Here is a 25,694-nt window from a genome sequence, read left to right as displayed (position 1 = left end):
TTTGGCATGCAGCCTGCCAGGGTAAGCACCCTGGTGGGCTGGGCCAGTTTGTTTGCCTGCCGCGTCCACAGGTTCCGGCGATCGTGGCTCCCACTGGCTGTGGTTCGCTGTTCCAGGCCAACGGGGGCTGTGAGAAGCGGTGCGGCCAGTGGGAGCCGCGATCAGCCGAACCTGCGGACGCGGCAGATAAACAAACTGGCCCGGCCCACCAGGGTGCTTACGCTGGTGAGCCGCATGCCAAAGGTTGCCGATCCCTGTTCCAGAATGCATATTATGATTTTATTTTACATGCAACTATTTGTTTCCAATACTTTGACTTGCTACTTCTCGAATCTCTCCCCGGTGCCCCTCTACGTCAGGGTTCTGCCCCAGCAGTAACCCACAATCTTGGTCTTCCCCACCCAGGGGAACCCCCAACCCTCTATCCTCACCTTGCCTCAGTGGCTCCTGCCAGTCACTATCTAGACCCCGCTCACTGGGGCAGACTGCAGTCTGTAAACCACTCATCATCGGCAAGGGGGGTTAGGACCTGCTGCTTTTGCCTATTCCTGGGCTGCCCCTCTGCAGCCCTAGCACCCATGTGGGCCCTTAACTCGGCCTGCAGCCTGGGGCTTAGGTAGGCTGGAGCTCCCCAGCTCCCTCTGCCCTTCCCCAGCACTGCTCCACCCTAGGTACCCTCAGATTCCCAGGCAGCCAGGTCCGTCTCTCTCTAAGGAGCTAGAGAGTGTCTCCTTGTCCTTCTGGCCCACCGCCCTCTTATAAGGGCCAGCTGGGCCCTGATTGCACTGGCTGCAGCTAGGGCTGCTTTCCCAATCAGCCCAGCCTTTCCCCTGCCACAGCCCTCTCCCAGGGCTGTTTTAAGCCCTTCAGGGCAGGAGCAGGGTAACCCCGCTACATTGTTATACTTCTACTTGTTTTCACTATAAACATATCTAAGTGGTGTGTGTTAAGCAGAGTGATGATCCTGAGGTGAAAGTCGTAAGCTGGTGTGTACTGGTTTTTTGGGAGCGGCAGGTTCTGTGAATTCAGTGAGCATCCAGTAGACCAGGGGCTGGTCAGTCCAGGGGGACACTTGGAGGGCTTGAGGGTTGGAGTGAGCCTATCACTAACCTGTATAGATAGAGCTGGGCCTGTGTAGGCCTGGAGGGGAATGCTTGTGTTACCCGTGACTGGTGGGGTTGGGGAGCTGACCCCTGCCAGGCACCGACCGACAAGGCTTCCTTACCGCCCTGGGTATCCCCAGGAGTGTCACAGTTGGTCGGATACACTAAGTTCTCTATGATAGTAAGATAAAGTTCCATTAAAGACACCATCTGGTTTTAGAGCTTCCAGGGCATAGAAGTCTGTGTTTTTGTTTAATTCGCAACCTTAATTTTCTTCTGTTCATTGGTATAATTTGTTTTCCACTTTGAAATAGTAGCATGTTAACCTACTGACAGAATTGCTTTCTGTACAACAAAAGACACGTAGATGAATTTACAGAAAAAGATTCTGTCAGTATGAGTGTGTTTGTGCACGTATGACACTCTGGACCTGAACCAACTGCCCTTTCAAGTCAATAGAAAGGCTCCTGGTGGCTTCCATGGGGTTGGATTGGGCCTCATTTGAATATATCTATTTAAATATTCACAAAAAAACAAAATGAACAGCTGTAGAGTTTTTTATTTTTCAGTGACAGCTAATAGGATACAGTGTTTATGATGCACACATTTACTAAATACAACATCAGACACAACAACATTTCAAAGCATATGTCATTCTGAATTGTTTCGGTTTTCATCCATGTACTGTGGTGGTATAGAGTGAAAACCTGTTTAAAGGCTTTTATTTATCAGATGAATTATCAGCATCTTAAAAAACAAAAGTCATTCTCTCAGAGTTCTTGTATGATATTTTGAAATGCGTTCAGTTTTAAATCTTAAATGATATAGACCTTCAACTTTCAAATGCTGGTGTTTCCAGGTATGGAACAACTGTTAACGGATTTAAAAAAAAATAAACTTTTCAAAGATGAAGTATACCATATCTTTCTAATCTAGTCTACTTGATCAGAATAATCACATTTAATAAAGCAAAATTCTTTAAGCACTTCCAAGTTCCATCTCGGATTAAAGCCTGGGTAGCAATTTGTTAAAATTTGGATAGAAGATTATGTTGCAAAAGGCAGAGCAAAATAATCGCTGGACTAAAAATATACCAAATTAAATGAGGTAATTATTGTGCAACATCTTTAGAATGGTTATATATGTCAAAAGGGACGTTGACAAATTAATAATTTCCAGCATCCAACAGAATCTACTATATCAATAGATAATAAATTAAAATATAAAAGTTGTGTCCACATTAAAAGAGCATAACCATGATTCAAAGGAAAAAATATAAGTTTTTAAAAGATGTTCATATTTGTTTCCACGGTTATTTAAAGAGACCTTAAACCTAAGGTGAAAAATATTTTATATCATAAATCAACACTAAAATTCTTTTTTTGAAAAGTGCATGTAAAATACTGTTATGTAAAATTTTAGATGATTTACCAAGTACACATCTATTTCAACTTAGAAATATTTTCCTTTAAAACATGTCAAGCAGCATACACTTTTAATGTGATATAAATGTAACACTACTCAAACCACTGAGTTTAAGGATAATACCTATAAACAACTTACTACTACTTTGTTAAGGAAACAAGACGCAGTAAGGCTTTATACAGGTAAACAAATTTTAAGAACAAAAATACATTTTAACATAAATTTTCATAACTATGTGTTTAAGTAGTAGATATATTTCCTGATCTACAGTATAAATATACTGTTATGCCAGTTTTATTTAAACAGGAGGGAAAAAGTTTCTATTTTTCTAAATGTTTTCACCTATTTCCTGCTCTTATGCTATTACTGGATACCAGGGCTTTTTCAGGACATATTAACAAGTGCAGTACTTCCTGAAACTTTGAAAGATTAGTACACTCCACCATATTATATTATAATGCATTTGGAGCCAGCTTATATTATCCTTGGCCTCAGAGATAAAGTAACAAACATATTTGAATGAAGTGCTTTTGGTTTACTTTGCATATGAAAATAATTTAAATAATTTAACAAAGATCATCCAAATTAAAGATGCAATTCTTACTTGTAGGTACCTGAACATATCAGTAGTGAGCTATCAAACACAAAAAATGGGCAAACACTTCTGAAAATAAAAAGGCATAAGCATTTCAAAATGGTACTGACAAAGATCAAGCTTTCTTTATTATACATTTTATCAGTCACCATATATAAGGTGCATGTATATATCTCAAATAAAACATAACTGAAATGTATTGGTCTGCTCAGCTGATAGCAAAATTATTCTATAGGTTCGCAGGCTGATTAGTACCAGAACATTCTACGAGTATACCTATAGAATATTTTTCTGTTCTTTTAAAGAAATAAATGTTCATGCTAAGTTGCATGATACATTAAAATATTGCACACTGCAATTTAGTAATGTGCAACTTTTTCATATGTATATTTGAACCATACATCACTGACCATGTTTTAAAATTCAGAAACAGAGTGTTGACCAAGGCCTCTGACTTAATTGTTGTACATTTTGAAAAATAAATTCCACACTGGAGCAGATCTGAGGCGTGAAAGAGGGAATATTCTTTCTGATAATTTCTCATTGTGCAGTCTGGATCTTACAGAACACTTTATAGATTTTTTTTTTAAACCATTTTTCTAGCATGAAGTAACCCTTTTGTTAAATAGGTTCATTGAACTATGTGGATAGATTCACAAACTGCACAATTTTAAATACTCCCCTCCCAGTCAGTGTTTGTTGTATGTTTCCAGAAGCCAATATATAGACTAATGAAGGTATTGGACTACTCAAGGAATTTCTCCTTTCATTCCAGCTATTTGAGAATACATCTTAAAAAGTGTGGCAAAGACATAAAATGGATGATATTGAAAAAATATAATGCCACTTCCTTGGACTAAAATTGGACAAAGTAAAAACCCTGACCAACTACAAAATATGAAATAAATATTATAATCATGACTGACTTTTGTTCATTTTGTCACAAGACGAGTATTTTAGTGCCCTATCTTTAAAGAAAACTATCATCTAACTTCCAGTGTGCTACTTGTGCTTAGTTACCATTTTTCTGTCCAGGTGATATTTGTTGACATTTGCATAAATCCAGTTAAACGAATAGATTGCATTGGACTGTAAACAAAGTTGATAATAAAAAGTGAAGTCTCTTATTTTAGTGCCTAATAAAGGATACTGTCATACATTTTAAAGAACACAATACTCAGCAGCAGTTTAATATGTTTAGTAAACCACAGTACTAACAAATGAACACCTATGTTATATCGCATAGTAAGCCAAAAGACTAATACTTCATAATTTATGCCATACTGACATAAATAAGGAAGCTGTTTAACAAATTATTTTATATATTGCCAGTTTGCTATGTTTAAATTGTCAAAAACTCTAATGGAGAAACAGATTCCTACATGACTATGTATTCTACTACAAAATGCATTACTTCCAGTCCTCCACTTATTGTACCGTGTCTGTCCTTATTGGTCCCTGCCTATGAGCAGATTGTGTATGGATTTTAATGTACACTATTTAAATATGTTACTAAAGATCTAAAAATGTCTCTAGGCAGCTGAAGACAATTTTCGCCCAAGCCCTATATTCATACTCTGGAAACGTAACAATCAGTAATGTGTCTACATGAAAATAATGACCTATACAAATGCACATCTTTCTGCCAGCCTTCCAGTTGTGGTACAGTTATGTAGATTTGCAGCTACCCATACTAAAAATCTGGGCATATACAGTGTTGTCCCTTCAAAAACGTATTTTCAGTGGCTCACTAGGGTTTTAATGGATTCAGATTTCAGGCAACAGACTCATTGTCAACAGCTGACAGTGCATCCTTGGTTCAGACACGTGAGATGAATGCTAGGCCCAAGCTGGCTGGAATTTGAATGGTTTCTAATGCAAGGGAGGATGGATTAAATGGAAAAGTAACAGGAAAGATGTGTTTAGCATCCATTAGCAGCTGAGGAGAGTCTTTCCTGTCTCGTAAACGCATCTACAAAAGATAAGAAATGGGTTGTGTTAATACTTCATCTCGCAGCAAAGGCAGATAAAAAACAATCATGTTGCATTTGAGTTGTTTAGTATCATGCTTTTTTTGTAAAAAGAAAAACCCATTGGCGCTTATCAGTTATACTTGATTTTCAGTTATCATTACTTTGTGGGCTTTAAACATTCTCTTAAGAAATTATTAAAAAGAAAACACGAGTTTTTGTAAAAAGTAAGAATTGTTAAGCTTGTCATACTAAATATTTGAATACCGATCAGTGCAAAATATATACATATATATTTGGCAGCTTGATCTGGACCCTTTATAACAGTTGCGCACATAAACTGAAGCGGCCTCTGGGCAGCTTTGGATCTGCATGTCTTTCCTTCATAACAAAAACTGAAGAAACATTTAGATTTTCTGCAAAGGGTAGGAGACCTGTCTGGCATCTGTTAACTGTACCTCTTCGGGGAGTATGCAGAATGATTAATTTGTTTTGTTTCAGTTTTATCTTGTCAATCTCCCTTATCAATCTTATTGATCCCCTAATACAGTGTTTCCCAAACTTGGGATGCCGCTGGTGTAGGAAAAGCCCCTGGCGGACCGGGCCTGTTTGTTTACCTGCCCCGTCCGCAGGTCCGGCCAATCGCAGCTCCAACTGGCCGTGGTTCGCTGCTCCAGGCCAATGGGAGCTGCTGGAAGCGGCGCGGGCCGAGGGACATGCTGGCCATTGCTTCCCGCAGCCCCCATTGGCCTGGAGCAGCGAACCGCGGCCAGTGGGAGCTGCGATCGGCCGGACGTGCGGACGGGGCAGGTAAACAAACCGGCCTGGCCTGCCAGGGGCTTTCCCTACACAAGCGGCGTCCCAAGTTTGGGAAACACTGCTCTAATAGATACCAGGAAGAGCAACTTTAAAAAATAATTTTTAAAAATGAACTAACTAGCCAGTTTTCCTCTGGATTTTCAAAATGTTTCATATTTTCCAAATTAGAAGAGCTGAATTGAGAACTTCTGATATGTATGGCTCAGTTTTCAAAGAAGTCTCAAATTGACCTCTTGTGTGAAAAAAATGTGAATGAATGGGCTTTGCATGTACAAATTCCATCACTTGCATTTACAAACGTTAATATTTGAAAAGTGGGCATAGTGGAGTGTGCACAAATAAAGATACAGAGATAGAAAAATTATGTCATCTTCTGAAAATCAGGTACCTAGAATTCATTTTAAAAATAAATAGTGATAGAAAGTCTACATTAGTTTAAATCTGCAAATAGTAGCACAAATTGTGACAGCCTACAATAAACATAAATGTGTCGGTACCACATCTGTATTACAGAAGAAGAAAAGAAAATGTGGTTGACAAGCTTACTTTACTTTGAATATCGCACTGTACTTTAGGACAATACCTATTTTAGCTCACTGATGGGTTCTTGTGGAAATAACCAAACAATATGTGGGGCAAAAAACAGTCTTACCTGTATCGTACGTATAAATGATATTGAGACCCTTTCTTCAAACTCATTAACTGGAGTATACAAATTCAAAACTTTTACAATCTGTGGAGAAAAACAACAGTTCTTGGTTTCAGTCTTTTGTTGATTTAAATATATATGCACCCTATTCTTAATGTTTAAAAATACCTTTCTAAATTAGTTGTTTACAAGTACTGGTTACAGTTTTTTTCAAATCAATACATTAGGAATTTTCTTACTCATTTAAGAAATTGCTATATGCTATAAGAAATTAAGGCACATATTTAAAATAAACAAGCCTTTTACATTTTTTTTATGTGAACATATATAGCTGTACAATATTATTAAACAGCTGATCCTGGCACACTGACAAATCCTACTTCTTCCATGACAGCTACACGAAATTGATCAGCTAATACCAGGATAGGAGGAGATTAGAGGTTGACGACTGTTTTTAAAATGTAAGATTTAGCGCTTGCTTGCTCTCTCCATCCTTCATACATCACTTGTCTTCTTAGATTGTGTGTCCTTTGGGGCAGGGACTATTGTCTTGACACATGTGTGGACAGTGCCTAGCACACTGTGGAAATTACCAGAGGACAAATCAATCAGCAGCAAAAATATCTTAAATCCACTGAAGTCAGTGGAAATGTTGCTACTTCCTCTACCTGAATTTGGTCCTACATTTTTTGGACCCTATCCTGGTCCCATCAAAGACTCTAGTAAAATTTCCACTGATTTCAAATGGAACAAGTTAGAGCCCTAAATGCAGGACGAAGACCCCTAACCAATGAAAAGACAGACATAAGCAAGGGGAGCATCAAATGATACGGAATATACTTCTTTAACTTAAGTAAAAATTTCTGTACTTTTTTCATGATTCTATTTTTTTTTTTTTTATAAATTTGAAACTTCTGAAATTGTAACTTTTTCTCAAAGTGCAAAAGCAACTGGTGTTTCTACATTTCTGATGCAGGGATTGGGATTGGGCTGGCACACAGTAGTATGGCACACAGACATCTCTTATTCTTGGAGTCAAAGGCTTGGCCTACACAGTTTTGTACAGATAAAACCATTTCGATCAGTTGTAGTGTTTTTTTAATTGAAATAACTGTACTGGTACAACTCTGAGTATGGATGCAATTACACTGGTATAAAGGAGCTTTATGCCAGTTTATCTTATTCCCCTTAGCAATACTAGTATACGGCACGTTTGCACATCTATAACTGCATTCACATTAGGAAGATGATGCCATCTTAACTATACTGGTATAGTTAAGCAGTACAACCTGCAACTTATTTTGTGCACAGACCTTGGGAGAGGACCCACTACACCATTTGACCTCTGTTTTCATTATGCTTATTTACAACAACATGAGCAGATATACCCACTCTCTGTGAGATGGAAGCACATGCAGGTCTAGAAAAACACAGTTTAGAGGTGCGCATAAATGTAACAGCTGGATTACCTGTGCAGTAGTTAGAGCATTGCACATTGAACAAATGGCTTCTGCATCTTCATCCGTCTTCTTTTTCACCTGCAACAACTGTGCAGCCTGAATGAGAGGCTCCAGTGTTTCTTTAGCCCCACTATTCATCAAATTTTTGTCACGTAGCCATTCTTCAAGTTGACTCACATTGTACCTGTTAAAAGAGGAAGCCCCTCAAGAATGTTTTCACTCTGACTGTTCAAGTCTGACCAAATATCAAGAACTTTAGATTTTGTTTAATTAACGCCCATATTTTGTTTTTGTGGGTACTTCCCTCACACAGTACCTAGTTATAATTTCCATTAAGTTTATTTCCATAGCAGCTCCCCTTCAATTGATTTTCCTGAGGCCTGTTTAATAACCCTATGCTGTGCCATTAGAAGCCTTCGCACCCTGAGTTCCAAAGAATATTTGAAAATAATGGCCAAACACTATCTACCGCTTCTCCTCCTTGTTTGGCTCTGTTCAGATGTACGGCCTAACTCTGTTCCCCTTATGGGACTACTCTGTGCAGTTAAGACAAGCAGAATTTCACCCTTGTATGTGTAGGCTGAGATTTTCAAAGCTTCTTAGGAGATGAATATGATAACGCTATACAAACAGAATATACTGGGCAACAGGCACCAAAAAATGAATAAAATGTGTCCCGTATTGGGAAAAAGAGGAGCGACAACAGATCTAAACACATCATGTGTCCACTGAGCCACAAACTGACAAAATTAAGCAATGAGGAACATTTGTTACACTCCCCCCCATATTGCACAGTAGCAGGTGTTGCCCATCTGGGCTGACTTGCATATAAAAGGGAATTAATTTTGTTTCCTCCCTAACTCCATCCTACAGAAGCTTTGTTTGTGGAATCAGAATTTAACCCTAAATTAAATAATGGCTTCCTGGTGAGAAACCCTCAAAACCAGCATAAAGGAGTCCAGCACACTTCTTTCTTAGATGGAATGCTTAAATACAACTATTATTCAAAACAATTATCTGATCTTAAATTCATTATTACAGCCAATGGTACATTTAAGAGGCGAGTGAAAATACTACGGAGCGCGTTCTCACCGTATCTGCATCCCTTTGCTCCAGGAGCACATGTCCTTGCGCAGGAGGAGGTTATTCAGGGTTACTGCCCCAGTGATGTAGAACGTTTGCTTGACAACTTGCTTGATCAACTCCGGATCCATACCATGCTGACACATTACCGAGTGGAATGTGTTCAGCTGTCTAATGATAGAGTCCAGCGTGTAGGTCCCTTCATCAGCAATACTGGACGTTCTCTTTCGCAGCCCTGGTGGCTTTACCCCTGAGACGCCTTGAATAGTTTCATGCTCCAGCATTCCTGAAACTGCATTTGATTGACAACATTATTACTATAGCTGAAAAATGCCCAAATATATACACATTTTTACAAAACAATAGTAATTAATATTTATGTACAAGGAGTAGACTGAGCTTGCTATTGGCCACCACTGTATCATTCCAGCTCTTTTCTAATTGCCCCACTAATTTCTGCAGAATCTAAGTTAAGTTTCCATTACAATTTTAAAAAGAGCCCAGTCTGTAGGGTTGTAAAGAAAGCCTGAATGTGGCTCAATACAGTACTGTTTTCCTGAGTCTTCAATTAGATAAGCAATAGCTCCAGTGGAGCTAAGAGCTGCTCTATTCAACCAAATGATGTGTTGATTCTGAAGCCTAGAGAAAATTTAAATGTCAATATTGTCTTAAGGGAAGATACATTAATTTAATGGGCTTTGCTTAGAGAGCTGGAATAAATCATTTTAATTGAAAAAAATGTGAATTTAAATATCAACATTGTTAACTATTTCACTGCTGATAATATTATTACTATATTACAAGCATTTATAAGGTACATCCAGCTATTCTGTCATTGTGTGTGTGTGGGGGGGGGGGGGGGGGAGCGGCAACAGAGTTATGCTTTCATTCTCTCTCCCTGATCTCTGCTTATACGAGTCATTTATAAATAGAATACTAGTAGGGTATTCTATGTACCACTTAAGGGAAAATACAAGAGATCACATACTACCACCATTCTCATTGAGTAGGAAGAAATTTCTTTTGATTAATGTAGCTGGAAAGTTAGAGGAATTTAATTTTGCCTTACCAATCATTGGCTGCAGTATATTCTCTAACACTCTGACGAGCTGCTGGTAGATCTGAATAGCCAAGTCACTCAATACCTGTCTGTATTCAGCCAAGTCAAAATTGGTGAGGCAGTGTTCATTCTGACGAGGTGTGTTGTGCTTCATAAATCCCTGAATTCACAAAACAATGGAAACAAATGCTTCAATGTACAAAAATAGCATGTATATTTTTTCTTACTGTAGGTGAGTAATAGTCCTTTGAAAATTCATTCCCATCCTTCCTCTTACATCCCCAAAACATTTCATTTAAAAGTTGGTTCTTATTGCAGCTAACACTTGGATTTGCATTTTGGATATGGATCACATGACTTCTGTCATAGGTCGAGCTTGACTTTATTATATTCACTGCTTTGCATTATATTCAGCATTAATGCAAGGAACCTACACCTCTGTATCTTGTCAGACGTTAGCTTCAGCAAGTTAGCATAAGACTTGAGGCCTATGAACTTTAAACAGATAAACTTAAAACAGATAAACGGCCCAACGGAAACGCCAGGTATTGGGGAGCTAAAATAGAGTGTTAAAGGGGAATTTCTGACCACAGGAACGTGACCCGACCACAAGAATATTATGGCAATAAATTGACATACTTAACAGGTACATGAGCTACATCTACAGATACCTAACCACAAGAGGGTCATGGTAACGAATTAACATATATGATAATAAACTGAGCTCACTGATATGCTAACCTGTAGGAGAAGGACACTCCAACATTAGTAAGGTGAGGAAATACAAATAAGGAAAAGGGGAAAAACCCTTGCATCAAACATTGTGGTGTCAGCGTATCATATTATACAAGTTGCATCCCAGCTTAGGGATCGTAGGAGAAGGAGATGTAGTCCTTGGGAGATGCCAGAATGATGGCTCCTGGTGATGAGGGGGAGGTGATGGCTAACAGTTCAGGCTGTTCTGCAAGGGATGGTGTGAGTATATGGGCGTGCAGATGTGCATTCTGTAGTATCTCTTTCTACCTTACTGAGTTGGGGTGTTTGTGACTGTGTAAATGTATTGATAAACTATTTGTAAATATATAAAAGAGTTCCTGTAGTGAGTGTTGCAACTGTGCACACTGGGGTTTCCAACTATATAATAATTTGGGCCTGGTCTTGGGACAAAAACCTGTTGAACCCTCAAAATAACTCGGGATTCGTAAGTATCAATATAATTAATACATAATCTGTAGATCAGGCTACACTGCTTTGAAACTTCAAGTATCTGAGGCATTTACTGCAGTTACAAATAAGCCACTACCTTCCACAAATAGTCTTTCTAGGCCTTTAAAGAATTGTATGAATAGACAGGCGCATTTAAAGACTTCTAAGGCTACATCTACATTGCACACCTCTTGCGGTATTGTGTAGGATAGCTACACGCTGCAATGAAAAGCAGTCTGCATCCGCACCACAGCGTGTCAGTGAAAGTCTCTGGCATGAGGGAGGCAGCAGGGAGCTTCTGGAGCCCTGCCCTGCTGCTTCCCCCCCACCAGAGCCGTGCCCCACTGCCAGAGTCTTTTTTACTGTGATGGGGAAAGGCTCTGACAGTGGGACACTACACTGCTAAAAATAGAGCAGTGGAGACAGGAGAGGCACTGCTTGGGCGTGTAGAGAGCATGTAGGGTACATGTGCCTCACTGTCTACACTGCTATTTAGACCCATTCTAAGGGGGAGTGTAACATATCTACTCTACATGCTGCTGAGAAGAATGTGCAGTGTAGAGGTACCGTGTCTTTTTTTTATATTATTCAGATAACTAATTTTGCCACCATCATAACACCTTTCATCTTGAAGGATTACAGAGCACATTAGAAAGTTAAACTAATATAAACACTACACTGAGGGAGATCACTTCATGCAGCATTGAAATATGGCCACTTCTGGAGTGAGATGTGAATAGGGTTTACAAGCTTAGAGCAAGGCAGCACAATTATTCATTTCCTTTTCTAAACAGAGATACAGGGGCAGATTCTCTCTCATGGTCAATCTCCAATCGGTGCAGGAGAGTGGGTGGGTGGAAAGTGTCAGAGCCTCTCATTTTTTGGGCTAGTCTGTGCCCTGCTGTGAGTTTGTAAAGCCTCAGAGATATGCCAACATACACCACTGGTGCACAGTCATATGCCAGTGGAGGCTCAGCATAGCTGAGTGAGCTCCTTCCCACATTCTGCATGGCAGTGGGCAGCGTCTGGTGCAGGAGACACTTCTGCCAGCTTTGTGGCAGGTGAGAGATCCCACCCTCCAGTTTTATCTTGGGGAATTCTCCGTTGGATGGTTAGGGAGAGAATCCCTCCCATAATATCTAATTAAATTTGCAGGAAGGAATCAGATGAGTAACTATGTTCTACCTTACTTGAAATGTGTCCAGGACACCAGGGTTAATGGGCTAACATCCTTACTTTTACAAATAGTGCCATGCATCTCTAACTACCAGAATTAGCTAAAATCTTAATTTCGTATGTAATCTGAAAGATGGCACCTCCAGCATGATGCCCGCTAGCACCATGCTGGGATACTGGTTCACTATGGACTTGCAGTGCCATCTACTAACTTACCACCACCTATTCCAAAACCTCTAGGTGTTTCTTAGAGATTCTGCCTAACTTTGAGATCTGATGGGAACACAGATTGATAACACTGGCATAATGACACTATGCAAGCCCATCTGGTCTGGGCCCTTACTGTGCCAGTCATCTGTCTTTCTTGGTCAAAGATCATCAATGATTTTGAATGGTCAAATGCTGTGAAAACATTGTGAACTTGCTTGACATTATCAAATATGCCTCATTTGTGAACCATGCCATATCTGAACCCACCCTTTGAAGTTGAACCGTTAGTGCACATTAACTGTTGTACCTATTTTCATTTTGCATTTTAACAAAACAGTAAATTTAAGGGAAAGGTCTAATATGAATCATATGGTAAAAATTAAAAAACAGGAGTGGCACTTGCCTCTTCTCCACTATACTGCTTCAGACAGTGCAAAAATCGGCAGGTGTTAGATAGCCAGAAGGAGACCGTTTCAAAGTCGTCACCTCTTTTCTAAAGACAAAAACAAAGACATTTGAGTTTGGACTCATAAGACAAATTGAAAAAGAAAATGTTAGTAATTAAAACAGATAAAAAAAATACACGCTATACATCCATTTTCTTCTGGTAGTTGTATAGACTTACCAGTATAGTAATGTTGATGTTTGACAGTTTATGTATACTGCCATAACATTATTTGAAAGGCAAGTGTTTTTTTTAAATGGTGAAATTCATTTTTACCCTCTCTTAGAAGTTTCAATATATTATTTTTCAAACCAATTTTTTTTTTTTTTTGCAATTTTACAGACATTTCCCCCCCGTCCTGTGAACTGAGCTGAAATCTAGGTGACTCCTTTTGTTACTACACTTTCTCTTACCAGTATTCACTGTGCCACAGTATTACTGGTTTCAGTACACCGCAACACTGAGAATAAGGATGTACAGCAGGGGGAGCAAAAACATAACTTAGAATTTGGAGGACTTTCACTATCACTTTATAACAATTTTAACAAACCTGACACATGTCCACTTAAAAAGAAAAAACAAAGCCCTAGGCTTGCTTTGAACCTAGAAACTGGTTCGTGAACAATTAAATGTGAAGCACTTTACAGAATGTGCAGTAACTAATTTAACTAGACACATTGTTCTCCCTGGAGTATTCATATATTGTCTTAAGTATCCGAACTCCTGCACAACTGGTGTTTACTAAAACTTTTCCAGAAGGCGTGGATTGCTTAAATGCTTTTCAGAGTCATGGTAGCTGTTTTGTTTAGTGACTGAAAAATGCCCTGACAAAAACTACATATGGGAATCTATTTAAGTATATCAGGGGTAGGCAACCTTTCAGAAGTGGTGTGCCGAGTCTTCATTTATTCACTTTAATTTAAGGTTTCGCGTGCCGGTAATACATTTTAACATACATTTAATAATACATTTAGAAGGTCTCTCTCTAAGTCTACATTATATAACTAAACTATTGTTGTATGTAAAGTAAACAAGGTTTTCAAAATGTTTAAGAAGCTTCATTTAAAATTAAATTAAAATGCTGATCTTACGCCGCCAGCCTGCTCAGCCCGCTGCCAGCCTGGGGTTCTGTTCACCTAGGCTGGCAGTGGGCTGAGCGGGGCCTAAGGCTGGGACACCGGCTGGCAAGGGACCCCAGACCTGGAGGGAGGGTTCAGGGGTAAGGGCAGAGGGCTGGGTGTGGGGGGGGGTTCAAGGGTCAGGGCAGAGGGATGGGGGTGCAGGGCAGAAGGCTGGGTGTGGGGGGGGTTCAGGGCAGAGGGCTGGGTGTGTGTGGGAGGGTTCAGGGGTCAGGGCAGAGGGATGGCGTTGTGGGGGTGCAGGGCAGAAGGCTGGGTGTGTGGGTGGGGGTCAGGGCAGAGGGCTGGGGGTGTGTGAGGGTACAGGGCAGAAGGCTGGGTGTGTGGGGGGAGTTCAGGGCAGAAGGTTGGGTGTGTGTGGAGGTGCAGGGCAGAAGGCTGGGTGTGTGTGTGTGGGGGGTCAGGGCAGAGGGCTGGGGTGCTTGGCTCGTGGGGGTGCTCCCAGCCCCCTGCCCTGAGCTGCTCATGGCAGGGGGCTGGAAGGGATATGCCCCATCCCTACCTCTTCTCTGCCTCCTCTACGGAGCACCTAGCACGCTGCCACTTATCCCCCTCGCAAGGGCCATCAGCTGATCGGCGCAGGGAAGGAGAGGAGGACGGGCAGGAAAGCACCACGCTGGGGGAAGAAACGGGGGGGGGAGGAGCTTGGCTGCCGCAGGACCAAGCTTCTGCCTCCTGCCCTGCAGGGGGGAGCGGTGGGCGGGGGGGAGGAGGGAGGGGCTGAGTGGGGCTGGGGGCCGGGACCGCGGCAGGCAGCAGCGTACCACTCAAAATCGGCTTGCGTGCCGTGTTTGGCAAGCGTGCCGTAGTTTGCCGACCTCTGAAATATATTAATGTTCACTGGCCTCAACCTTTCTATCAGCTCGCAGTACAGTCCTTAGAATTACACACAACCACCAGTGAATCTCCCAACCAAAACAGCAACTGAAGTATTTGGCTTAATAGTGTAGCATTATGGAGAGGACTGGAAGGGTTTTATAAAGAAAGAGTTGTGCAAGTGACTATGTGCACAAAATTATACATGCACAGATGGAGGGCAGGATGAAGGCTCTTTAGGATCAAACAAGGGTTAATATAAATTCTGCTGTTTTACTGCGTCAAACTGTCTATACTATCTTGTGAAACTAATTCTGTGTAACTCTATTCCTAGCTATGATCTGGGGACAGGTAACAGCATTTTTGTGATGGGCAGTTATCCGTGGGAAAGACTTACTAATCAGTAACTCAGAGCCAAATCGGTGAAAGTCTTTTTTCTATTCTTTAAAACAAAAGCAAAAGTAGATTTCAAGGTACATTTTCATAAAAGGACATGAAACAACTAACCTTCAATACTTTTTTGATGCCATTAATAGTGGAAGTCAGCAATGATCTCACTTTTTGATCATCATTAAGGTAATCAGCATGGCGGACACACATGAATAATATATATGCTGGTAGTCCTGGGATCAGATTGACTGCTACACCACGTGGTTTCAGATCTGGGGAAAACCACACACACACACACACACACACACACACACACACACACACACACACGTTATTTTTCTGACAATGCTATTAGATCACAGAAAAATCTTTGCCTGTAAAAATTTTTTATGAGAATTACAAAAGGCATCGCCAATATTTGATATAGTAAGCAAGGAGGATAACATTACAATAAAGATGTATACAGTTGAGTTAGTGCATTGGAGAAATCTCATCTTCCTCCAAAATATTAGATAAACGACATTGCCAAATCTAAAATACCAAACTACCCAGATCAGTTATCTGATCTGATGAGGCAAATCCCAAGTTCCTATATTGTTTATTGCAAATAAGGAAAATATTTACCTAAAATAAGATTCTTGACCAGTTTTGGCTCATCATCCTTCTTATATTCTAACATTCCTTGGAAGTCCTTTTCTTTCCGTGGAATATTAACTGGACGTATGGGTTCATCAATGATTTGCCCAGGCGAAATGTTTTCCATCTGGCCCACTTTAAGAGGGAGGGAAAAAAAAAACTGAGAAAATATTTTCCAATGCAAGCTTTACACGACAGCAGAAATTCCTATGCTCTTACTCAAGAACTCTAATATTTGTCATCAAGGAGTGTTATTTGATTTAGCCTAATACCTCCCAGTACAACTCCCATTGTGCTAAGAGATTTAATTCCTGCTAAACATATTATAGGATTGCATCCTCCCTTTTCATCAAAGTGGAAGTGTGTGGGTAACACCCATTAATATTTGTTAACCTCCCCGTCAGTGCTCCCAATGAAGTGATGAGAAAAAGACCTTTCAGGCTGTTTTTAGAAATTCAAAACAATTAATTTGTTTTGATTTGCTGGATTCCACGTCAACAAAAGTGTAAGAACCAGAAATAGCATTAGTTACATACTGGATTATATTGCAGTGGTCACCATTATGTATACAGCAAAATGTTAGCATTCTTAAAGGTATGTCTTTGTTACACTAAGTGAGAGATGGTGTTTGAAAACTATTTCAGACCAACCCCTTTCTACATTAGTTTGGCTAATCAGCACAGACAAGGACAAACAACTTTCATAATCATTTTCACAAACTATGCTTGAACCTAAGCATACCCTGAAGTGCAGTTTGTGAAAATGATGTTGAATGTGGTGTGGCTCTATCTACAACAGTAAACCAATGGTGTTCAAATCCTGTTTAAAATCAATCCACTTTTAAACTTTCTTTGAAATGATTTCATTAGCTTAGAATCAGACTGTTACTACATGACTAACTTGATTTGCATGAAATGTATCATTCCTTTCATCAATCCACCTTCAATTTGAATTGTAGTGCTCATGAAAAAGATGGGCTATTTACCTTGCATCTAATTGGAGTTTTTCGAGCTGTATGATACCTATCTGTATTCCACTTCAAGCCTGAGATAGAAGATTTTTACTAGCAGTGACATAGGTCCGCACCTGTGCACTTCCTCTCCTTGTCCTCTGAATTGAGGGTGTAAGGGTCAGTGGCGGCCTCTCCACTTCCTTCTCTACCATGAATCATAAATGAAGGATCCAAAGCAGAAGGGGGGGGGGGGATGGGTAGTTGAATACAGATAGGGACCACACATCTCAAAGAATTCCCGTTACTATACAAGGTAAATAACCTCTCTTTCTTCTCTGAGTGCTGCTCCCTATGTATATTTCAGCCGAAATTATAGCCACAAGAAAGTAACCTTCATAAATAAATGACTCCGCAAGTCTGTTGCTAGGGGTTCAAACAGGACTATGTTAACAATGAGAGAACAAAATTAAGATCCCATGTTGGAGCATGTCTTGTCACCAGTGGGAAGATTCTGACTAGATCTTTTAGAAAATGTACAGTCACTGGATGGGTGAAAATAGAGTGACTGTCAATTGGAGGGTAACAGACACTAAGAGCAGCCAAATGTACCCACAGGGAGCGAAGGGAAAGACCTGAGGATTTCAGGGAAAGCATAGCCCAAAATAGTAGGATGTCTGATTCTTCTGGGGACATCTGGCAATGAAGAGATCAAATGGAAAATCTCTTCCACTTAGATGAGAAGCACTTTCTGGTGGATTCCTTTCTGCTGCTGTTAAGGATTGTTTGGACATCTGTTCTAGGTTCAACGTTCATCCAGATACCATGCCGTGAAGTGGAGGGAGTTCAGACTAGGACGTCGGACTCTGCTGTGTCCTGGATCAAGAAGTTTGGGAAGGATAAGATATTGATGGGTGACGAGCGACATCTAAAAGAGTTTGGGAAGCCAAAACTGCCTGAGCTATCTAAGAATGAGAATGACCACTGCTCTGTCCTGCTGGACCTTCCTCAGAACTTGATGTTACAGTAGAATGGGTGAGGAAAGCATGCATTAAATGCTTTGACCAAAGGAATAGAAGCACTTTTCCACTGGAGTCCTGACTTCGAGCACTCCTGGAGCAATACATCTTGCATTTCCTGTTCTCTTGGGATGCAAACATGCCCCAAGACAGACACCCCTACTATTGGAATATGCTGTGAACCAGAAAATCATGTAATTCCCATTCATGCCCCTTGGAATAGTGCCTGCAGAGGCTGTCTGCCAGTGTATTGTGTATTCCCAGGAGGCATACTGCTGATGGGATAATCTGGTGAGGAACATACCTATTCTACGGACTGACAGCCTCTATGGCAAAGGGGGGGGGGGGGGGGGGCAGATCTTGATCCCTGGTGCTTGTTGATATAAAACACTGTTGTCACGTTGTCTGACATCACTTGAATATGCTGGGATTGTATGAGCAGTAAGAATCTTTTGCAGGCCTCTCACACCACTCTCAGTTCTAGGAGGTTTTTGTACACCCTGGGTGCCCGAGGCATCCATATCCCTTGTACTACGTGCTCATCTAGATGGATGCTCCATCCTAACAGGGAGACAGCGGTGATCAATGTTTTCTCAGGGAGGAGAGAAGTGAAGAGAACTTCCATGCACACTTGCTCTCCCACCAATCTAGAGAATCCAGCACTCAGAGGAACCTAGAGCAAACCTGGGGAATCTCTTGTATGAGTGGTGGATGTCTATATGAAAATAGGCATCCTTCACATCAAGAGTTGTGAACCAGTCGTTTCTGTTTAGTGACAGAATTATTGATGTCAGGGTGACCATCCTGAACCTTAATCTGAAGATGAAAGCATTGAGCTGTTGGAGATCTAAGATGGAACTCCATCCTCTCTTCTTAGGAATGAGGAAATATTTCAAGTAAAACTCCTTTCCCCAATGTTGAGGGGGTAGTGGCTCTATGGAGGAGGGAGTCTACCTCTTCAGCAAGTATCCTCTTGTGAGAATGGTCCCTGAAGAGGAATGGGGAATGGAACTCTATGATGTAAATGAATGATGTTGAGACTCCATTTATCTGTTATAATTTGCCAGCTATGGGAAAGAGAGACTAGGCGGCTGCCAAATTAAATAATGAGGTCTGAGGTCGAAAGACATGGCATCTGGATTGGTTCACAGCTCTCAAATATCCCATCAAAAGTACTTCTTAAAAGGTGGCTGTGGTTGGAAGGAGGATGAAGGAGGAGCATTATATTTGCTCTGCTGCATCCTCTGCCAATTTTGCGGCAGTTCACAGCCCCTCTGGTGGTAGAACGATTGTGATGCTGGTCTAGGCTTGTGAGGCTGCCTATGATATTTCCTCTTTGGTGGAGGTGTCTATATATTCCCAGGGAGCGGAGGGTTGCCCTGGAGTCTTTCAATGAGAGTGCAATGACTCATTCATTTTCTCACTGAATTAAGTTGTTCCCATCAAAAGGCAAATCCGCCTCTGTCCATTGAATGTCCCTGAGGAATCCCAACAAATGAAGTCAGGACTCCCAATACATGATGATAGCCATCACCATCAATCAGGAGGCTGTGTTGGCCTGCACCTACTGCAACTTGGAGAGATGATCTGACAATCAATGGACCTTCTCAAATAAGGGCTTGAAACAGTGCTTTATCCTCTTGTGGGAGCTTATCTATGAACTCTGGAAATTTTGAGTAATTGACAAAATCATACTTAGAAATTAACGCTTGGTAATTGCCTGTTTGGAATTGCAAGGTGGTTAAAGTAAACACCTTCCCATTAAGGAAATCCAAAAATGTAGCCTCCTTATCTGAAGAAGCGTACCTTGATTAATGTTGCCTGCTCTTTTCAGTGGCAGTTTGTACAACTAAAGAGTTTGGAACTGGATGCATATACAAAAACTCTTCTCCCTTGAATGGCACTAAGTATTTCTTTTCCGTATCTTAGGAGTAGGGGCACATGCTGCTGGTGTATGTCAGACGACTCTGCACTATGTAAAATGTCAAGGAGTTTCTGAGGTATTTCTCTTGGACTTCCTCTAGAGGAATCTGGAGTGTATCAGCAACCCTCCTTAATGAGTCCTGAAACTGCCTGTTAGTTATCTGGTGGAGAAGGTGAGCCTGGGTCCTCAGCGAAGCCAGTGAGAGGCATCAAATATTGGCTGAGGAGGACCCCATGACATAGGGTACAATCAGTCCCGAGATGGGTACCTGTCTTGTGAGGTTTCCAAGGGGCCCAGGAGATTCTGGATCTTCTATCTGGGCTAACATCCTGTTTAGATAGGGGTGATGTCAGTCCCTCATTTGCCTGAGGAGAAAAATGTAGGCTCCGACTCTAAGGGTGGTGTCATCAGTACCATGGATATTGAAATGCCACAACTGGTGGAAGGGATAGGAGAGTGACTTTTCCTTTTGTACCCTCCCTGGACTGATGGTGTCAAGATCTCCCTTGTAAGGACCAGCTCTGATAAGATGGGAGATTGCAGACACAGAAGAAAATATCCTCTGGAGTAGTATATGCATCCTGGTAACCAGGGGATAACTGTTCTCTTTGCACTCCATGGAAGCCAGTGCAGAAGCCCACAGAAGTCAAAGCCTCTTTATGAGAATGCAACTCTATGATATTTGCAAGGGGCTCTCAGTGCTTCTCCTGGGTTGGTATCAATGACCGTCCTGGCCTTTGCTCTTGGTTTTTCTCCTTGGTCAGTACCAATGATGGTCCCACTCCCGTTGATGGCGCTGGTATCGAGGCATCTTTGCTCTTTGGAGCCTGCAAGTCAGTACTGTGGCCATTATGAGCTCGTGAGCCTTTTTGACCAGGTGCAAAGTCTTACCCAACTGGGTGTTGGAGAACCAAACCCTCCTCTTAGAAGTGGGATTTTTCTCTTGCCTTCTGAGAAGGTTTCCTATGAGAAGTCATCCTTGGCTCGACTCCTGTCTGCCCCTGTATCAGAGGTTGTAGTGCTAGCAGGTGTGCTTCTCAACGCCTCTGCCAGATCAGACTAGATCTTCAGAGCACAGTCCATCAGAAATGTTTTAAGTCTATATTCCAGCACCTGCCAGGTTCAGCTGGGAAAGGATCTGTAGATGTCGCACTTTGAAGATATGTGCGCTTCTCCAAGGCATTTCTGATGGTTCTTGTTGCTGACTGGGAAAGACTGGGGGCAGGAGATACAGTTCTTGAAACCTGAGATCCTAGGCATAATATATTCCACATACACTCCCAGATTTTAACTAACAAACACAAAAACTATTAAACTATCTCAGTAAATTTAAAAAATATTTACAGGTTAGACACTGAAGAATCAACTTAGTGGACACTGGAGGGTTCTATGTTGGACCATGCCACAGTAGAAAGGAACTGGAGAGACAGTTAATCCACTCCACCTCACCCCTTATGCCCTTGGTTTGGAGCATGAGGTGGTGTTGAGCACAGGCACGGATGAATGGATATTGCATCCAGTCTCAGGTGCATGGAGCTCATGCTTACCCACAGTTCAATACACAGAGGGACGAGCACTCAAAGAAGAACAACTGGTTTGTCTGTGAACCTGTCTCTGATAAACAAAGAAGGGATTCATGCAGAATTTTTGAGGGATATGTGCCAGGAAGTAATTATAAACCAACATCCTCTTCAGCTTTACAGTCCTGTTAATCACTTGTAGCAATAAAAAAAACAAAACAAAAAACAAAAAACACTTAGTTGTCTTTCTCAACATCACACACTTTGTGTTACCAGATTTGAGATCCTAAACTGATACTCACTGTGACATATAAACCAAAGTTATTTTTATGTATCTCTGAAAACTCACATTCAGTTATGACTATCAACATTAAAAGAAAACCAGAAAGCAGGAAAACAAAGATTATCTGCATCTTTGTTAGTGCTAGGGAAGCTCATGTTTCAAAATAAAGTGGGACATTTATATTTACCACGCTCCTCCATAGAAATATTTTCCTCTTGGCAAAAAACTGCATATTATCTTGGGTAAATAAAGAACACAAACTGTGTGCTGTTTTGCAAACAACCTGGTGTTTCCTTTCAGTGAAACATTCATCCTTTTTTTCCCCTCTTCATCTTCTACCATGTAGCCAATTAGTTCATTTTTCATCCATTTATCATGTTATTTATTGTTATGGTCAACTCATATGCTATTTATATATAATCTATGTATGCTAAATAAATGTAAATTGTAGGATTATAGAAACATAAGATTCACCGGTATTTAGGATTGATAAGTGTATATTAAGTATATATGTAAAGCATGGCTGGAACACAAGGCCTACAGGCTGAGGCCTGTAAGATTTTAGCTTAGCCATACTAGGTTGTAGGCTTAAGAATGCTTGACATGAGTGGGTGACCTATGACTAACCCTCTGCCAGTAAGGTTACAAGATTACCGAAAAGAATGGGCCAATAGGTTATATTATGGGAAATATGTTGTAATGTACCCGTCTAGACTGCAAGACACCTAATTGTAACATCATGGGATGTCCTGCTTTGACCGCAGGTTACCATGGACCCTGTTGTGCATAGATGCTTATGAGAATAAGGGGAACTAAGATGACGACCTATGTAAAATGGGGCATCCCAATATTCACGGAGTGTAGAAGTACAGATAAAGAAAAGAGGGTTGAACCCTCATGCAGATGCATAAGGTATTAGGTGCGGTCAGAACAACAATATAAAATACGTTCTCTGATTGGGTAAAAGAAGGAAGACCCTTGGAAGACCTCATTGGGATGACTCCAGCAGGAACCACCCACTCGTCTCGATGGCCACCTGTTGAGAGATCCACCCAACTCTATGAAATCTTTGCCTACGTGAGTATGGATGTGGGACTGGCCAGTGCATGGATTCTCTCAGGTTGCGTAAATTGGTATGTAGTGTAACTTATAATACAAACAAGATTTTTTTTTTTTTACTTCTAAACTTTGTTGTTACTGTCCTCATTCTTCATGTTCCTAGAGCCTCCAAATCTCTATCCTATTTATCTTTAAACTGTAGCAACAGGAGCCGGACTCATTGTAATTTACCACAGAACTATCAATTCATTCCATTTAAAATAAAGGCTACAAAATCAACATTAACTATTACTTTAGAAGACATCATTATAGAGGATCACACACTGCCTTCAATATGCACACAGACCTCTCAGTAGATCTTCAATTTCCATGCTAAGCTAACATTGGGTTATGCTGCTTAAGACTCATTGCCTTACTAAAAAACTACATACAAACATTTGGTGAAAGAGTTCAACAGGAATTGGAACAAATCTCTCTCTCACACACACATTATAAATACCTTCAAGTTCACCAATCTTTTTAGCAAACACTTTCAGCTGCTTTTTCAGCTTGCGAACTGTCTTGTCCTGCTTTTCAAGCTGCTCCATTAAATCCTGCACATTAAAATAAGAGATAAGATTCAGGTACTAGACAAATGTTATTACATATGAAACAGACAAGACTAACACTATTAGTGTTACAAAAGGGACTGTGAGAAAAGCTGAAAGGAAATGCCACCATCTGGCTGAAATTTGCAAGCCTGTACACTGCGTAAAATTCAAGCCAAACATTATCAAACATATTGTCAAGCTGCAGCGTGATGGAGGCAGAACTCTTTATGCAGATATATTTTGCGGATGCCCACGTATCCTGGTCAGTGATTTTGGTGAGTGGAAGAGATTGTATAGTAACACATCTATTCTAGGCATCCCATTATACTGCTAACCTCAACTTCTGCATCCTCTATTCCTGCCCTCAGGCCTGCCTTTAGCCTCACAAAATAGAATAGGGTTTTGTTTTGTTTAAAAAAAAAAAAAAAAAAAAAAAAAAAAAGGGGGGGGGGGGGAGTACAAGACTCAAATTCAGCTTTATAAAACACATGATATTTGTTGTAACCTTCATGCTTTCTCTCTGCCATATCACCATCTGTCTGCTGTCATCACATTTACTTAGACTACAAGCTCACTGGGGCAGGAACCATCTTTTTGTTCTGTGTTTGTACAGCGCCTAGCACAATGGGGTTCCAGTCCATGACTAGCTCCTAAGCACAATCACTATACAAATAACAACAGGTAATAATAATACACTCACTGTGCTATCTCTTATTTAAGGTATGACTATACGGAGAGTTACTATGCAGCAAGCTGGGGCGTAAATCTACAGCACACTAGCCTGCCATATCCTAAGTTGCTATATGGACCCTGCTACTGAGCACTAGAAGTTCACAGTACCAGGGGCGGCTCTATGTTTTCTGCCGCCCCAAGCACGGCAGTCAGGCGTCTTTCAGTGGCGCGCCTGCGGGCGGTCTGCTGGTCACGCCAATTTGGCAGCATGCCTGTGGGAGGTCCGCCGGTGCCGCGCCTTCGGCGTCCCTGCCGCCAAATTGCCACCAAATCCATGGGACCGGCGGACCTCCTGCAGGCATGCCGCCAAAGGCAGCCTCACTGCCGCCCTCACAGCGACTGAGAGGCCGCCCCCCACGGCTTGCCGCCCCAGGCACGCGCTTGCTGCGCTGGTGCCTGGAGCCGCCCCTGCACAGTACGCTTTGACTTACTGCTGTTTGAAGCTACGGAACTATTAGTACATAGGGTTCACATGGTGATTTAGTGAACATCAGGCTAGTGCACTGTAGATTTACACTGCACTTGCCATCCAGACAAGCAAGTGCTTTGGAAAAGGGACCTGCCATCTTGTAATTTTGTAATGCACACTATGGTGCTGAATAAAAAAATCAATAAAAAGTTTAAAATAATTTGTGGAAAGCCTTTGAAGATTACATTAACACAGAAAAACTCAAAAGCCATTTAAGATTAAGGGTTTGAAAGCATTTGGAAAAAAAAAAACCTACACTCAGTAAATCTTGGTTCTTTATTATACTGATGGGAATGTGAGGCAGAGTAGCATGTACGTTCTGAACCAGAAGCACCCATCAGAGAAGCTATAATTCTCTAAATGTATTGGAAAACATTAACAGGTCTTTGATAATTGGTGGGAAGCGGGTATAAAATTGGTCTCGATATTTGCACCCCAAAGAGTTTACCACCTAAAATGTGATGAAACAGCAGGAGTCAGGTTAAAGGTCTGTTAGCCAATAGGACAGAGTGGCAGTTCATATTCAAAGCAGTAGTTAAAATAGTTAACAAAAAATTCCCATTGACTCCATTATCTCCAGGTATAGCATTTCTTTTATTAAAATTAAAGAAAGATGCGTGTCTAAATGCACTAGACTGCTTTCAAAATCTCAACCAAGGGATTTGATTTCTGCACCACAACAAACAGGTTTTATAGAACTTTTATAGTTCGTCTAAACAAAATCAAGTTTCAGAGTAACAGCCGTGTTAGTCTGTATCCGCAAAAAGAAGAACAGGAGTACTTGTGGCACCTTAGAGACTAACAAATTTATTAGAGCATAAGCTTTCGTGGACTACAGCCCACTTCTTCGGATGCATATAGAATGGAACATATAATGAGGAGATATATATACACACATACAGAGAGCATAAACAGGTGGGAGTTGTCTTACCAACTCTGAGAGGCCAATTAATTAAGAGAAAAAAAA

The 25,694-nt window shown here is 41.0% G+C and overlaps 1 protein-coding gene and 1 long non-coding RNA gene across 11 annotated transcripts in view; one reads left to right on the top strand and one right to left on the bottom strand.

The window, feature by feature from the left end:
* Window positions 1–25,694, top strand: part of LOC117883540 — a 58,598-nt gene that overhangs the window by 2,744 nt on the left and 30,160 nt on the right. For 3 of the 5 annotated variants that reach the window (XR_004647314.1, XR_004647316.1, XR_004647315.1), the window contains exons 2-3: window positions 17,935–18,166; window positions 22,845–22,954. This is a non-coding gene — a long non-coding RNA (uncharacterized LOC117883540). Of the gene's footprint in view, window positions 1–17,934; window positions 18,167–22,844; window positions 23,011–25,694 lie in introns of all 5 variants that reach the window. The other 2 variants (XR_004647313.1, XR_004647317.1) reach the window with 2 other exon arrangements.
* The window catches only part of MYO5A (myosin VA), a 181,298-nt gene continuing 157,248 nt past the window's right edge, over window positions 1,645–25,694 (bottom strand). For all 6 annotated transcript variants that reach the window (XM_034782891.1, XM_034782890.1, XM_034782892.1 and 3 more), the window contains 9 exons: window positions 23,436–23,529; window positions 16,171–16,317; window positions 15,664–15,818; window positions 13,160–13,249; window positions 10,174–10,324; window positions 9,114–9,396; window positions 8,031–8,205; window positions 6,565–6,645; window positions 1,645–5,095 (listed from right to left, as the gene is read on the bottom strand). In XM_034782891.1, the coding sequence (XP_034638782.1) occupies window positions 4,943–5,095; window positions 6,565–6,645; window positions 8,031–8,205; window positions 9,114–9,396; window positions 10,174–10,324; window positions 13,160–13,249; window positions 15,664–15,818; window positions 16,171–16,317; window positions 23,436–23,529 (1,329 nt within the window). In that variant the 3' untranslated portion in view covers window positions 1,645–4,942. The remainder of the gene's footprint in view (window positions 5,096–6,564; window positions 6,646–8,030; window positions 8,206–9,113; window positions 9,397–10,173; window positions 10,325–13,159; window positions 13,250–15,663; window positions 15,819–16,170; window positions 16,318–23,435; window positions 23,530–25,694) is intronic.

Source organism: Trachemys scripta, chromosome 10, assembly GCF_013100865.1.
Source record: "Trachemys scripta elegans isolate TJP31775 chromosome 10, CAS_Tse_1.0, whole genome shotgun sequence".
NCBI lineage: Eukaryota > Metazoa > Chordata > Testudines > Emydidae > Trachemys > Trachemys scripta.
Note: the sequence above shows the minus strand (reverse complement) of the source record. Positions and strands in the feature narration are given on the sequence as shown.